The sequence below is a fragment of the Colius striatus genome, chromosome 13 (genome assembly GCF_028858725.1).
Source record: "Colius striatus isolate bColStr4 chromosome 13, bColStr4.1.hap1, whole genome shotgun sequence".
Classification (NCBI taxonomy): domain Eukaryota; kingdom Metazoa; phylum Chordata; class Aves; order Coliiformes; family Coliidae; genus Colius; species Colius striatus.
Genome location: NC_084771.1, coordinates 19,934,077 through 19,948,910, shown reverse-complemented (window position 1 = coordinate 19,948,910; position 14,834 = coordinate 19,934,077). Strand labels below are relative to the sequence as shown.

At 37.9% G+C, this 14,834-nt stretch overlaps 1 protein-coding gene across 4 annotated transcripts in view; it reads left to right on the top strand.

The window, feature by feature from the left end:
* Positions 1 to 14,834, top strand: part of VBP1 (VHL binding protein 1) — a 42,148-nt gene that overhangs the window by 16,972 nt on the left and 10,342 nt on the right. The window contains exons 9-21 of one of the 4 annotated variants that reach the window (XM_062007060.1): positions 41 to 126; positions 1,179 to 1,302; positions 3,107 to 3,243; positions 3,555 to 3,655; positions 4,531 to 4,674; positions 5,120 to 5,179; positions 5,276 to 5,386; positions 6,261 to 6,377; positions 6,489 to 6,519; positions 6,943 to 7,063; positions 9,033 to 9,089; positions 9,427 to 9,534; positions 10,112 to 14,446. In XM_062007060.1, coding sequence (XP_061863044.1) covers positions 41 to 126; positions 1,179 to 1,302; positions 3,107 to 3,243; positions 3,555 to 3,655; positions 4,531 to 4,674; positions 5,120 to 5,179; positions 5,276 to 5,386; positions 6,261 to 6,377; positions 6,489 to 6,519; positions 6,943 to 7,063; positions 9,033 to 9,089; positions 9,427 to 9,534; positions 10,112 to 10,126 — 1,212 coding nt within the window. In that variant the 3' untranslated portion in view covers positions 10,127 to 14,446. Of the gene's footprint in view, positions 1 to 40; positions 127 to 1,178; positions 1,303 to 3,106; positions 3,244 to 3,554; positions 3,656 to 4,530; positions 4,675 to 5,119; positions 5,180 to 5,275; positions 5,387 to 6,260; positions 6,378 to 6,488; positions 6,520 to 6,942; positions 7,064 to 9,032; positions 9,090 to 9,426; positions 9,535 to 10,111; positions 14,447 to 14,834 lie in introns of those variants that run through there. The other 3 variants (XM_062007065.1, XM_062007061.1, XM_062007062.1) reach the window with 3 other exon arrangements.

Genomic DNA, 14,834 nt, shown 5'->3' with positions numbered 1-14,834 from the left:
TGTGTCTAGAAGCAATGTTTTATAAATACTTCAACTTTAGGCACCCAGCAGCTTGCTTGAAGCACTGGAACAGCATTTGGCTTCTGTGGAGGGAAAGAAAACAAAAGAAGTCTCTGCTGCCAGCAGGTGAGCACCTAATGAATTACATCAAGGCCTACACTTAGGATTCGTCATCTTCATACTAAGGGCTTTTCAGTTATTTGTTGTTTTGAATTTTATTCATCTTCCTAGAAGTACAAATGAAGCATCTTCTGAGTAGTAGTAGCTTAGTTGCATTTGAACTCTAGATATGTCTACCTGTGTCTCTAACAGACTATACTGTAATAAACCACTGAGATAAATTGTGTGTGTGTGTATATATATATTATTAGCTTATTTGAAGTCCATTGCCTTTTAAGACTTTTAAGGTGTTTTGAGGCTCTTCTTACCCAAGATAGGATGATATTTATCTTCATTGGCAATTACCTTTTAGATGTCGAGTTTATCTTAATCTGCTTACAGAACTTCTTCAGTCCCTTCTCAGATCAGCCAAAGTAGCTTAAATACTTTGTGCTGACAGGAATTGTGTTGTTCTTTGTCAAGTACAGGATCAATATGTGTGAACAGTACTTGACTGGAGAGAATGATCCCTTTTGACACAAGCATTCTCCCACAGAAACTTGGTAACTACTGATCAGTGTGTCAGTGTGAGCAGCATTCCTCAGTTGCTGTCTTACTCCTCAGATATTTTGTTTTTGCAAGGATCTGAAGATTCATTCCCACAGTATTCTGCTAAAAAGTATGCTCTGTAGGGAATGACTTCTAGGCTTTGTTTACTTATACATATTATACATATTTAATATGTACAATTTTTTCTGTGCCTCTGCCACTAGAAGGGAATAGAATTTCAGTCTAGTCTATTTGACCTTAAAGAAAATAAACCCCAATAGCTGTGTTCTGCACTTTCCAGTTTCTACTCACTGAAACTTGAGGGACTAATCCTGTGTACTGATACTGCTTTTTCACCCAACTCCTTCATTATTGGTGTGTCTGCTTTTCTGTACCAGACAGTAAAAGAAGAAAAGACTGCAGTGGAAGGGGAATGACACATAATTAAGGCACTTGCTGATTATACTCTAAGCAATGTATACCTGACTCTTTTTCTTAATACCTTTTTTTAAAATTCTTACTGATTTTAGAGCTAGTGCCCTCTCCAGTGCTGTTTCCACACTTGCCAATACAGGAATGTCATTTAGCAGAATGGATGAGAAAGAAAAGCAGCAGGCATTGGAGGAGGAACAAGCTAGACTGCAGGCACTAAAGGTACTGTATTTCTTTAAAAGTTTCTATTGCTTTTTAAAACTGGATACAGATGAAAACCAAGATTGGCTTAAAGTAGTGCATGGTGGGGGAGCTCTCACCTTTAGAGGCTAAGGCATGATACTGTAGGATGCAGGTGTGGTGGCTGACTGTGTGGTGATCTTTTTCTACCAGAAGTATGATTTGAATAGCAGACAACTGGTGTAAATAATTTATAGTCTTCCTTACGAGACATTGTTATTTAACTCAAGGTTTCTCAAAACGAGTATGCCACAATTCTAGGTTACATCTCAGTAGCTGAACGTGTACAGCATTGTTGGTTTTGGACTGGTTATTGGGAGAAGGGAATTGTTTTTCCCTGTGATGTATGGAATGTGGTTTTAGTGTGATTCTTCAGTCATGTTGCTCATATTGAAACTATACACTAGAGTTCTGCCCCTGTTTACTCTTCTATAATTTAGCTTGAAAAACTATTTGAAATTGCACAGACTTGAGTATAATTGACTGACTTTGACTAATAAAACATTTGAAAGAAAATCAGCATGTTCTCTCTTGGTTCCTTAATGTGCTTTCCTTTGCTCACTGGTACGTGTTGAGTAGTCCTCTTAGGAACATCCCTCTCGAGGCTTGAATCCTGGTCCTTCAGGTCATTTTAACCCATTTATCACACTTCCTGAGAACATGCATGGATGCTTCCCTTGCTAAAGTCTAAATCTGTAGTTCTATCATGTCACAGGCATGTGAAAGTGGAGCAGTTGGGGAATTTTTCTTGTGTTGACTTAACATCTATAGGCACACCTAAATGATGAATCAGGCCTGCTCATGTCATCTGGAGGCCACACCGTATGAGAGCCTTAGAACTATTTGTGGTGTGAAAACAAACTTTGATTGCTTTCAATCAAATGCCACACAGAGTTGAGCTTCATCTCTGGAGTCACAGAGGTCTCTTAAAGATTTTCTTCTTTCCTGTCTTGGTGTAAAGCATGTTTTTCAAATCTATGTGAAGCAGTTTTGTTGCTATTAGACTACAGTTGCAGTCTGCCTTGCTGCTTGTTGCTGAAAGCCTTCACTTCAGTCTTAGCCAGTGGTGTGATGATGTTTGGCTTTTCGGTTGAGGTTTTGTTGTTTGTTTTTCAGGAGGTGCATCAGATGTCTCACCTCTTCACAGTCCCATTCCTAGTATAATAGGACTTGTAGCAGCTGTAACTGAATAATTAAATTAGTTTATATGAATTTTCATGTGGAGGGTGAGGAAGCTTGTGAATTCACTCAGCGTTTTTCTTGAGGAATGTAAGCAGTTTAAAACAAACACCTGTGCTTTGATCTGTGCTGTATAAGTGCAGTGGGCATGTCTAGAAGTGACAAGGGATGTAAATGCAAAATTATCATAAACTAGATTTTTGTTTTCCTAGTTTAAGATCGGCACCACATGGATATTATGAGGATGCACATGGTCAGTCTGACTTCAGAATATCTGAATTGAACTAAGAAGAGATCCCAACAGTAGAGAGGGATGGCTTTTGCTGAACAAAGGCCCATTGACTTTTTGTCTCTGGGTGACTCTACAATATGTAGCTTGAAGTGTTTTACTTTTAGGCAGTTTAGAGTTTAAAAGAATTGCTGTTCAAACCTCAAGTCCCACCTCAATTTTTTGTACATTTTTTGTTAAACACTCCTATCTCTAACACCAATCATCTTTGTTTTCAGAACTTCACAGAAGAATAACTTTTATTTATTAATAATATAATTTAAATGGTGTTAATAAATGAATACAATTAAAATACAAAGTGCATGTCTCATCTTTCAGGAGCAGCGATTGAGAGAGATTTATGTAGTACCAAATTCCACCTCCACATCAGCATCGCCAAGCACCTTATCAGGAAAAAGTGTGAATACCACTGTAGCTGTTGACCTCTTTGCAGTACCAGCACCCACCACAAACAGGTGAGACCCTTGACTTTCTGAAGCAAGCAGAAATTACTGCATTGGTCTGTAGTTCCACAATCAACCACCAAGCAGTGGTGCTTGTTACTTCTTCAGTACCTTTAGGAATAACCTTTTGTTTGTGCTTTCCTGGTGTATTCAGAGGAATTTGGGTATTAGTCAATCAGAAGTTCTTAATTACTAGTTTTGTTTTGTACTACTAGTATCAGTGGGCTATTGGTGAAAAGGAGAAAGTGAGATTGGTATGAGTGTTTGTATGACACAAGAATACAATGCTTATTACTTATCTTCATATTTCTCTCCTTATTCAGCATGCCCAACCTTTCTAGTGATCTTTTTGATCTTCAGCCTGCATTTGTTCCAACTGTGCAGAGTACTCCAGCTATATCAACATCAAGCAGTGCTTGGGGAGGTGAGCTGATAAGATGATTTGACTGTCTAAATGATGAATGAATTCTTAGAATACAGGGATAAAATACAGATTCATACTTAATTGAATCTACATCTTAAACCTTTATTACTTTACCTCCATACATTTGTGGACGCTTGACAGAAAGTAATCGGAAAGCTCTGGCAAAGTGTTACGGAAAAGTTAGGGGTTCTTTTAACACTTAGCAGTAATGTCAATGTGCAGTAGATGGAATGAAGGAGCCAAGTGGGCAGGTAGAAGAAATGGAACTAAAAATCAAAGTTAAAAAATGCTGGGAAGTATAAACTGAGCAGATGTAACTGAAGTGCTGGACTAGTATTGCCGTGCCGTTAAGTGATATTTCATATATTTTTCGTTTAGGAGATGTTGGTAACTTCAGAGTTCTTACAGCAAAGCTGTGTTCTCAGAATCTTAGGCACAGCATTCTCTATACCCTCATTCATCCTTCCAAAGAGTTACCATGGTAAATGTCAAAGAAATGTCTTAAATAGCAAAATAAGGCATTGTTAACACCATTGTAAGTGTTGGTATTTTAATAGGTGGAAGTGAAATCCTCACGTGTTATTTAAAAGGTAGATTCTTGAAGCCAAAAATGTAGTATCTAACTTTTTTGATTGATAAACGTTCTGTCATTTTCCTCCTCCCACCCAATAGCAATACTAGAATTATTTTCCCTAAATAGAGAGAGCTGTTAGGAATTTTGTCTGAGAATTTGTATCTTTAATGGGCTGATCACTAAGTGGAATATTTGCAGTCTGATTTTTGTCTAGAGATTCTCATGTTCTGTCATTTCAGTCTGTTTTTTCTTTTCCATTATTTGTATTCTGTATTCTTTCCTTCACTTCTGCATCTGAAAGGTCCTTTCTCGTCCTCAAATGGTTGTGTTGGTTCACCTCATCTGGACATCTTTGACATGAAGCCAGTTGAAGAAGCTGTAAAATCTGCCACCCCTTTCATCAATTCTACTTTTTCTTCCAAACAAACGGTGGAACTGTTTAGTGGTAAAAAACAAACAAAACCCATGTTAATTTCTTTGCAACTGGAGATAATAATGCTAATAAACTGGGCCCTGTCATCTTTTTTTGTGGTTTGGACCAATCTTCACTTTCTATTAACAAGTGAAAATGGTGCATTAATTCCACATATAGTAAATGATACATTTCCTTAAAGTTTGCAGTTGAAATAATTTCGTTCAGCTTGCCTAACAGACATCTTAAAACTTGCAATGTTAGTCCATTTTTGCTGATTTCCTGCAAACTGCAGCTTCCTTTCTCTTTTGTAATGGGGAATGCAGGAATTACTTAAGACTTTCAAGTTTGTAAATAAAAATAAATCCTTTTTTTATGACTAAAGATTCTTAGTTTTTAACTGCAGACTTAATTTTTGGGTCTTTTCTTTCTTTTTATCTTTTAAACTGATCTTACTTTCTTCTCTCTTTTTACAAAGATGACTTTAGTGGTCATAAACCTACATATGCTTCTGTGTATCATCCTCTGACTGTTGATGGTAATTTGATTTCTTTTTTTTAACTTTCCACTTTCATTTTTCTGAGTGGTGTTACTCCATGGGTTTATTTGACTTAATCTAAATTCTTTTTTTCAGGTTTTCCTCTTCATTCAGCTCCTCCAAGTACCACCTCTTCAACAATTAATGTGGACTTTGATGCTGTTTTTGGAGGAAAATCTACAGCACCGGAGTACAGGACCACAAGTGGTAAAAACTACCTTATGACTAATTTATATCCTACAGGCATCAGCTGCTTAACAATTTAGCATGATTGCTACTGCAGTTCAAAACTTAATAACTTAATACATTTGCAAGCTGATTATAGGGCTGAAAAGATAATAAGCAATCAGTTCAGTTGTAGTTATTTACTTTAAAAACAGCTCTGCCTAATCTCATGTGCTGTGTAATAACAGTCTCCTCTCTTTTTTGGGGAATGAACTTTGAACGTGGTCCACTGGATATCTCTTTAACGGGTAAGCTTACGTTGATCTGTTTTCAGTGTTTGTCTGCAGTGTTTTTTCTTGGTACACAATGAGTTCCCTCCAACTTCAAGATGTGTTGTACTTGGGAAAATGCACAACTAGTTGTGTATGTAATGCTTGAAGAGCTGAGTTAAGGTCTCTCTAGCTGCTATTTTGCTATATATTCAAAATCCTTAGGTACATATAGTAAAGGGCTTCATACGTGTGTTCAGGATATGAGCAGTACACTGGAAGTTCCTGCTATGTTGTTTTACAAGAACACTTCAACTATCTTTAACAACATTATTTTCATCTTTAGTTTTAGAGGAGATTCATCTTAATTTAAAAACACCATTATTTACTACTGAAGTAAAATTAAAGGTTCTACTGGATTGGTAGCTACACTACAGTATCCCACAGAACCCCAAGAATTTAAACTGTGCTTCTATCTAAGCCTTAAACATTTCCAGCCTGTTGAACCTCCACATAGAAATACTCAAACTGCTCAGTGTTCTGTAAAGAAAATACCTTCCTGGCTTATGGATGTCTCTTACTAAATGCAATTGTAACTGTTTTGTTAAGTCACTTTTATGTTCTTTGTTTAGTGTTTAACTTTCCAGATGATGTATTGCAACCCACAGTACCACCACCAAGTCAAACAGCCGCTGTACCTGGCCAGCAAAGTGGAAAAATTTTGGCAAATGACCTTGATTCTTCACTTGCTAATCTGGTGGGAAGTAAGTGTGAAGCTTTTAAATTTATTTTCCCATTTGTTACTGAAAACAAGCTGGTTTTCTTTCCTCCTCAAATTAAACATACTTAAGGATTTTGTCTTTCTCTTCCCCTAGATCTTGGCTTTGGAGGAACTCCATCCAAAAAGTAAGTGCAAATATGTACTTACAATTTTCTCAAGTGACTATTTGATAGTCTCTGGCACAGTTTACCAGCACTAACATGGCAAGAGACTCAACTCTTGAAAGCAGTCTGGTACCAAGAACAGCACTGAACCTTAACTTACAGAGGAATTCACTTAGCTTTGCAGTTGCTGTATTATTTTAAGTATTTTTAGGAAGCACCATAAAAGATCTTGTTACATAAAACTTCAGCTAATTATTTTACTGTACAGTGCAATAATGATAGTTTACTTTTAGCACAAAACAGAATCCCCTGAGTTCATACTTAGTGAAACCCCTAGATTTCAGCTGTGTACATGTATTATGGCACATTTTTGTTTTCTGTTGTGTTATTGTTGATCTAGATGTTGAGTCTCTGTGAAAACTAATACCCCAGTTTCATTTTTAGATCAGATATGCAGTGGACCCAGCCTACAGAGAAAAAACTTACTGGTGGAACAAACTGGCAAGCAAAAACAAGCACATCGACCACATGGAACCCTACTCCCTTACCCACTATTCCACATATGGTAATTTCTGTACTGCTGGTATCAAGCCTCATTCTAGCAAATGCTACTTCCTTGCTTGAGTTAACTTAATAACAAAGGCTGTTTGGGACAAGACTGGAGGCAGGGATAATGCTTGTAGAATCACTTCTCAGGCTGATTGAGGTAGAGATTTTAGTTTGCTTTATTTCCCCTCACTGTCAAACTTGTCCATTAAAGAATTAAATCACCAGTCCTGCACAAACATTTTCTTAATAGAAACAATGTGCACGTTGGAGAGAATCACACACACACACACACACGAATCCTAAAGATGTGATCCAAGGGCAAAACTGCATTTCCTTCCAGCTTTTGCTCCTTTTTCAGTTTTATCACATGGAACACTGCTGCAACCCCTGCAAGGCACTCTAATGATCAGAGCAAGCAGCACTTATGAAGTTGCTAATGAGCATTGTCAAATTTTTAATACCATACAAAATACAAAGTGGATGTTCTGTAGTTATTTAAATGAAACATTTTAATATCCTGGAGGGATTTTTGTAGGGAACTGACTTGTCCTGTGTTTTTAAAGCCATTTTTCAAGTACCTTCTATTGATACATATTCATACAGATACAAACCACTTGTGAAATGTAGCTACCTTAGAGTGAAGTGGAATGTTCGTCTCAGTTATATGTACAGCTAGGGTCTAATTACCACACTTGCCATAAATTTTTTGACTGCTCTTTGACTTTTATTGTGCAATAAGAATACTTTTACCTGTCGTGACAATTTTCCTCAGCTTACATGAGAACATTCATTCAGAAGTGTCAGAGTAAGGTAGAAGTTTAAATTCGGCATTGGACTCAAATTGAGATGGGAGGATGACTCAATTGTACAGCACTCTTGTGTGAGAATTTTCAGACCATAATGTCTTTTTATCTCTTCTTGGTGCTCTAGAACATGTTACTTTAGCAATGCTGATGCATTTTTATCTTTGAAAGATAGAGGGCACCTTAGCACATGTTGATCAGTGTGGATTTGAGTTGTGTGGTTTTATTTCGTGTGGTCATGTTTAATACTTTCCGGTCGAAGCATTTGAGTCCTTTGTGCCAGATATCTGCTCGCTCATCTGCTTGGCAATGAAAAGAACTTGCTCAGCTATGGGCATCTTTAAAATCAATGCCCCAGTATGGCAAAGGTTTAGCTTGGTCTGTGGCATTCGGAGTACTGATTCTCCAGTTCATGTATAGACACTGTTTCGTAGTGAAGTATTTTAACTAGCACTCCATTTAAAATGTAATTAGCACTATTTAACAATGCATAGCAATATGAAATGTGTGTGTCACTGTGCCTATGAATATCACCTGAAGATGCTCTTCATTTTTCTTTTCTCATGTTGCAGACATCAGAGATCAGTTGTGAGCAACATTCACTTGATAAAACATCTATTGTTATTTGTTTCTTAAGCTGAATGGTTTCTGGTTTCCATGGGTTTTTCTGTGCCCTTCTCACACATAATGGGAGGAAGAAGGAATATTGCATGCCCTGCCCTCTGGAAGGATCTCTCACAAATGTTTATGCAAGCAGTATGCTCAGTCTGGTTAGATTAGTAAAATATCTGGTTTTGTTGTACATCTTACTAGTGACAGCTTTCTAGATAGGGAGCATATGCAAGTTAAGAGGCTTAGCTACTCATGTCACTGTCCTCAAGCCTTTTTTTCCCCCTTATGCTTTAATTGTTTTAATTGGTTAAGTGTAGTTACAGTTATGGTACTGGACTTGAATCCATCCCTTGGTTAGAATTTCCAGTTAGAATACCTCTTAAATAATTTTCTGTCCTTACTCCTTTTGCTGTGCCAGAATGGAGTACACTATCCTGGATATGTAAGTCAATTTCTTGTAAATACATTGGTTATTTTAAGTATTGAATACAAGCTCCATTTTTCATAGTTTTATATATTACTGACATGTATGAGCTTATCTAAAATACAGTAATGTTTTCTTGTTTGAAGGTACCTGCTCCTATCACATACCCATTGCCCACACCTCAAGTGCCTGTATATGGAATGGTAAGAAATGTGATGGGTTTTTTTCTTGTATTCCTGAAAAACCTAGTTGTTTCCTCCCAGTGGGTTTCATGACAGGTGCTGTTATGTTGTAATCGTCCTGCACCTTACCTATACCATTTCATAAGGTCAGTAGTGTGTGAAATCTGATTGCTTTTTCACACTCTGCTTTGGAGGAGTTGAGTCTAAATTTTATACAGCAAATTGTTTTTAAAAGCTTTGACTTCATGTGTATGTGTCTCTTTGCTTATGTTCTGCTATACTTATAAGTGAAAAGATGTATCTTGTAGAATTATTTTGAATCTTATATACCTGGTTTGTGGGTTTATTGTTCTAACAGGTACCTCCTCAGATTGGAGCTGCTCCTTTGATGGCACCCCAGTCAATGATGTATACGCAGCCTGGTCTAAGGCCAACGAATCCTTTTGCACCTGTTTCTGAAACTCAGGTGAAACGTTTTATCTTGAGACTACATTGAAACCTTAGTCTTGGTAAAAGTAACAAATGGTGCAAGAAGGGCTATTAATGCATTTCTGCATTTGAAAGTGAGGGAGTTCCTCATTTAAGGGCAGAAACTTTTGCTGAAGAAGCAGCAAATCCAAATGGTGAGTGTGCAACTGTAGGAAGCCAAGGAGAGAAGTTAAAACCAAAGATCTCATGGCTAACTTGTGACTGTATCAACATTAAGAAAATGTGAGTGGTGAAGATGTGTGGAACTTGGAGTTCTATGACATTAGCTGGGTATTTGATTTACTGACTAGAGCAGTGGTGAAAGGTTTCTCGAAGGATCAGGTAGTAGGCCAGTTAAAAGGACATGGGCAAGAGACATACAAGTTGGAGAAACTGTGTACTCCTGTCATCCAGATATGCTGGCCTTCGTGTTCTTTGCCAATTCTTCCTTTAAGTGCCAAAACCTATAGTTTTAACTTGCAAGAAATAATGTGAATGTATAGATTCATCGTTATAAAACACTGAGAAACCATGAGGCATGTGAGTGGCATTAACATGTAACCTCTGCTTCACAGATACAGTTCATGTAGAGCCGCCAAAGCAGCAAGATGTGAGAGCAACCAAATACTGGTAAAGAAAAAAGACTGAATTTTAATCTTTCCATGATATGTTCCTGAACAGGGCAACTGTTTCCTCCCTGTATAATACAATATTATTTTGAATTGCAATGCTTTAGAGATTCTTGTTTATAACAGTCACTGCAGTGTGAAATCATGTTTGTTCACTGACTTTTAAACTGCTCGGCAGTAAATTGTATCTTATTGAGGTTGACTCAGAAGGAGCAAGCTGGATTATCATGGTCAAAGCTGAGAAGAGGAGTTACATGATTGCTCTGGAACCTTATTCATCAGTGGATTACCTTGGGAACTTAACTGAGGATGTCAAAGCTATTTATTTTCTCCATGAATTCTGTGGCTGTTGTAACGAGGACACAACACAAATGAAGTTGAGCAATAAAATTTTTTTATGTGCTCTGATAAATTCTGATAGAGCAATGCTTGCATTATCATAAGGCCAATTTGTGTGAGATCAGACAGCTTTTTCACATTACAGTAGCTTATAGTAATTTGCAGACTTTATAATGTGAGTTTGAAATGCTGTGAATCAAGAAGATATATACATATTGCATATATTAGAGAGTAAAAAAATCATAAGTTGCTCCATTGGTATGTCAGTGTTATGTGGCTACTTGGAAGAGCCAGGCTCTGTGGGCTGAAAGTCTGGTGGAATAGGGGAGACAAGTGTGTTACAGAACTGCATGTGCAGCCTCCGAGAGTGGAGAGCAGCCCCTCGAGTATCTTCTCTGCAGATGGCATCTTTCATGGCTCAGGGAGCCAGTCAACGTGGGTGTTTCCAGGGGCAGCAGTTGGAAAACCTTGTTGCCAACTGCAAAAGATACAAGAGAACCAATTTTTTCTTTAAAAAAAAGTCTATTAAGTCAGAAGAAGTAAACCTTGCAGCAGTGCTGACACTTGTGAGGAGGCGACTATATGGGAACTATCCAGCTGTACAGAATAGCTTGTGCTGCTTTTCTGAAATAAGACCCGAGTTGTAAACCATATCAAAGTAATTATTTTTAAATCTGTAAATACATGAAACCTTTTAGATAATCTGTTCTTTAATGCTGCAGTAACCTTTTTCTTCTGTAGCAATTTCAAGGTATGTTAAGAAATCCAGATTCTTTTTGAGAGAAGTATCTTTTAAATCAACTAATTTATGAAGTGTGCTATTCATGGTGGGTCAGATGTGTACGGACTTCTGGCGTGTCTTTTGTATTTCACAGTCTTCTTTCAAAACTGAAATTGGCTAGGAAAATGCCTTACCTTGTATTTTTCAATGTCTGATAAAAAGTGATAGCATTAAAAAAATAAATGGAACTGGGAGCAACCTTTCTCCCAGAAGCTTTGTGGCAGAATGCAATGAAAGGCTCTCCTGTACAATGACTTCCAGTGAGCAATGTTAAAGCTGAGTTTTCAAGAAAAAGAATAGTTTTCTACTGTTACAATAAACAGACCTCCAGAGCAGTGTGGGGTTTTTAAAATCTTTTTGGGGAGTCTTATCATTGCATAAAAATCTCTGACTCTCCCTAGAAATGCCAACAGACCTGAGATTCTTGTCGAACTGTCCTGTAGCGATCTTCTAAAAGACAGCGCTTTCCTCACAGTGGGAACAAGCCTTCTCTTTTTCTAAATGCTTAGTTCAATCCAAAGAGTGCAAAACTAGTATTTCTTAACTCCGTGGAAGTTATTTTTGCCAAGTGAAACAACTCAAAAGAAACAAGATAGAAACCCACCCCCCACCCTTGGAAGCTGTAACCACTGACTTCTGGGAAAAGTAACCTTGCACAAATTTCAAACTCAAGAGTTTCTGAAAATGTATTGAATTTCAAAGAATTGGGACCAGAACATAGCAATCTAATGTTCACATTTGAATTACGAAGGGCTTCAAGCTTTAATCCACCTTTATGGTGTTGAACAATTGTACATTTTTAAGCCAATGAGTTCTTCAGTGCCTGTAGTTACCCTCCACGTGATGAGGGAATAGATGCCATTTAGAATGAGTCATTGTGTTGAGGGGACTCTAAGAGATAGTGAATGCTATTGATTAATTCAGCAGTGAAAAGTCTTGAGTTCAAACTCGGACCAGTACATGCAGGAATAAATGTCTGGGCATTAATGGCAGAGCTGAGAGCGCTAAAATCGGGCAGTTTCTCGCACTGTGTAAGCTGTTGGGTCTCTTATACCGAGTTGGACAAGTAATAACCCATATTTTAATCAAATATGCAAATAAATGCCTGGCCAACAGTGTATAGTTGTTATAACTTCATTGCAGAGCATTCTGAATACCTGGAATGCAGTTCACTCAGAAATGGAATCAGATTAGTAGTTTGCACTAGTTCTGATTTGCTCTGGATTTTTTTAAGGGTCCTTTGATCTGCTTTCTTGTAGCAAAGCTGTCTGATACCCAATGTATTTAGTATTTAAAAAAGGAGAAACAGCCACAAAGTACATCCTAAAAGCTTTATAAGCTACCACCTTTTTAGTCTCGTTCAGAATGTTTGATACAGCAAGACACAGCTTTCAGATTTATCCCTGTGAGGAAAAGATTGTGTTACTTCTCCGCACAGAAGCGCACAGGACTGCTCTTTGCCAATGTCTTCCTTGTGCACATACCAGAACACGTGAAACAGCAGAGTGCTGTGTTGTAAACAACATACTTCATACATTGGAAGTCAAGGGTTTTATGGCTCGGGACTTGTTCTCCAAAAAAAACACTTTGAAGACAAAGGTTGTTCCTGAGGGTGATTTTAACCACCCTCCAGAGGGGTGAATATTAGTTGTGATGAGTTAAACACTGAAGAGATGTGTATATAAATGTGACTTTCTCTTTTATTTCCTTCCACCTCCTTTGATCAGAATCCTGTTCTGAATATTTCAGAAAGCAGATATCTAAGGTATCACTCCATGTTTGTCTGAACAAGGAGGAGGGCTTGAAGTACCCTGTGTGCTTTGCGTTGTTGTACTTTAGTGGGTCATTCAAGCCTAACTGTCAGGCCTTCATGCTGCTACAGGGAGGCTGTTTCATGGGAGAGACTGTAAGATAACCTCGGGGGGGAATTTGGAAATGAGGATTATGTTAGACCTGTTGGACTTGAAAGTGAACCTCTTTTTAAATAACTGGGGGTTTCTAATGCTCTCTTGGTAGAGTTTGATTTTTGCCTCCAAGAAGTTATTGAGTTTTTTTTAAGACTTTGGACACGTGTGCTAAGAGAAATCTCAGTTCTGGTCACGTGGTGGTGAAACACTTGTAGGGAAAAACAACACATGGACGTTTGTGTTTGAAAAAAACCAAACCCACACCAAAAAAAAACCCCCAACAACAAAACTCCTTCTAACTAGGTGATTGAATACAGGGTGTATCCCCAGCTGGGTTTTTTGATGTGTGGCAGGGAGGGAGAGGAGGGCTGGTGTTACAGTTAGAATAGTCTGCACTGTGGATCGGTGCTGAATTTGTACATAAAAAGAAAAACTTTGTTTTGAGTAGTTTGTATTGTAAGGACAACATCTAAAGGCACTGTGTATCAGTCATTTACTTCCATTTAAAAGATTATATTTTTGAGCAATGGAAACTGTACATGTTATCATTTATACATTACTGATAGCTAGGAACATAGAGAGCCTGTTGCTATTACTCTGAAGACGTATCTGATGTGTCACTGATATAGACATCACTACTTCATGTGGATTCTCACGAGCGTTTATTTAAGGAGATTGTAGTAACTGGTACAGTTACAACAGGAATTGTAACATCTGATCTTTGAGTAGGTCTCAAATATGTATCCTTGTGATTAAGTTTAATCCTTTACCAAATGTTTGGCTGGAATTTTGTCTTGGAGCGATGACAAAGTAAGTGCTGGAACAGATTTCCCTCACCCCAACCCACACTTTATTTATTTAATAGGTCTCGGTTTTGTATGTTTTTCCCCATAACAGGTTTGTGCCTTTTATTGGATATTTATTTGAAAGGAGCTCCTATGATTTAGGTGGTTCAGGCTTTTTTCAGATGTATTCTTGTACAGCTGTTCCTTTACATGAGTTCCTTCATTTTATAAGAATACAGAATGTGTGGATAATATCCTAGCCACAAACTGGAAACAAATTTTGAGAGGCTATGTTCTATGAATAACTTTTTTAGAAGAAGCCTAAGCACAAGACTGGCTGTGTTGTTGATACTGAAGCTGTGGAACTTCACGATTTATTGATACACGAACTGTTTGTTTTTTAAAACTGCTCATACCCAATTATTTGATGAAACAAATTTTGGAAAAAAAATAAACTTTGGCACATGCAGTGTCTGTGTGTTTGTGATCGTTCTTGAGTCCTCAGGCTTAAGGCAGCAGCTAGATTAGAGTGCTTGGTGAGCTTGTTACTCGTTCTGCGTTTACATACCACATGTTTGGATTATCAGTGCAGCTTATCTGCTTCGATTATTGACAAGTTCTCCGTCCATCCTCCTGTCCGTGGCTTTGATTGTGGGGGCAAGGGAGGGGATGGCAAAGCTATGTGTATCATACGGTGGCAGGACCAGGCTGTCTGCTGAGCTGTCTCGCTGCTGTCAGACCGCAACATTTGGCTGCCTCGTGGTTTTTGTGCTTCGGGAGGCGAAGTTTAAATGTTGCTTTCTCAGCTGTTACACTGCCTCAAGGTCAGAAACTGGCAGTGTGACACAGTGGAATGT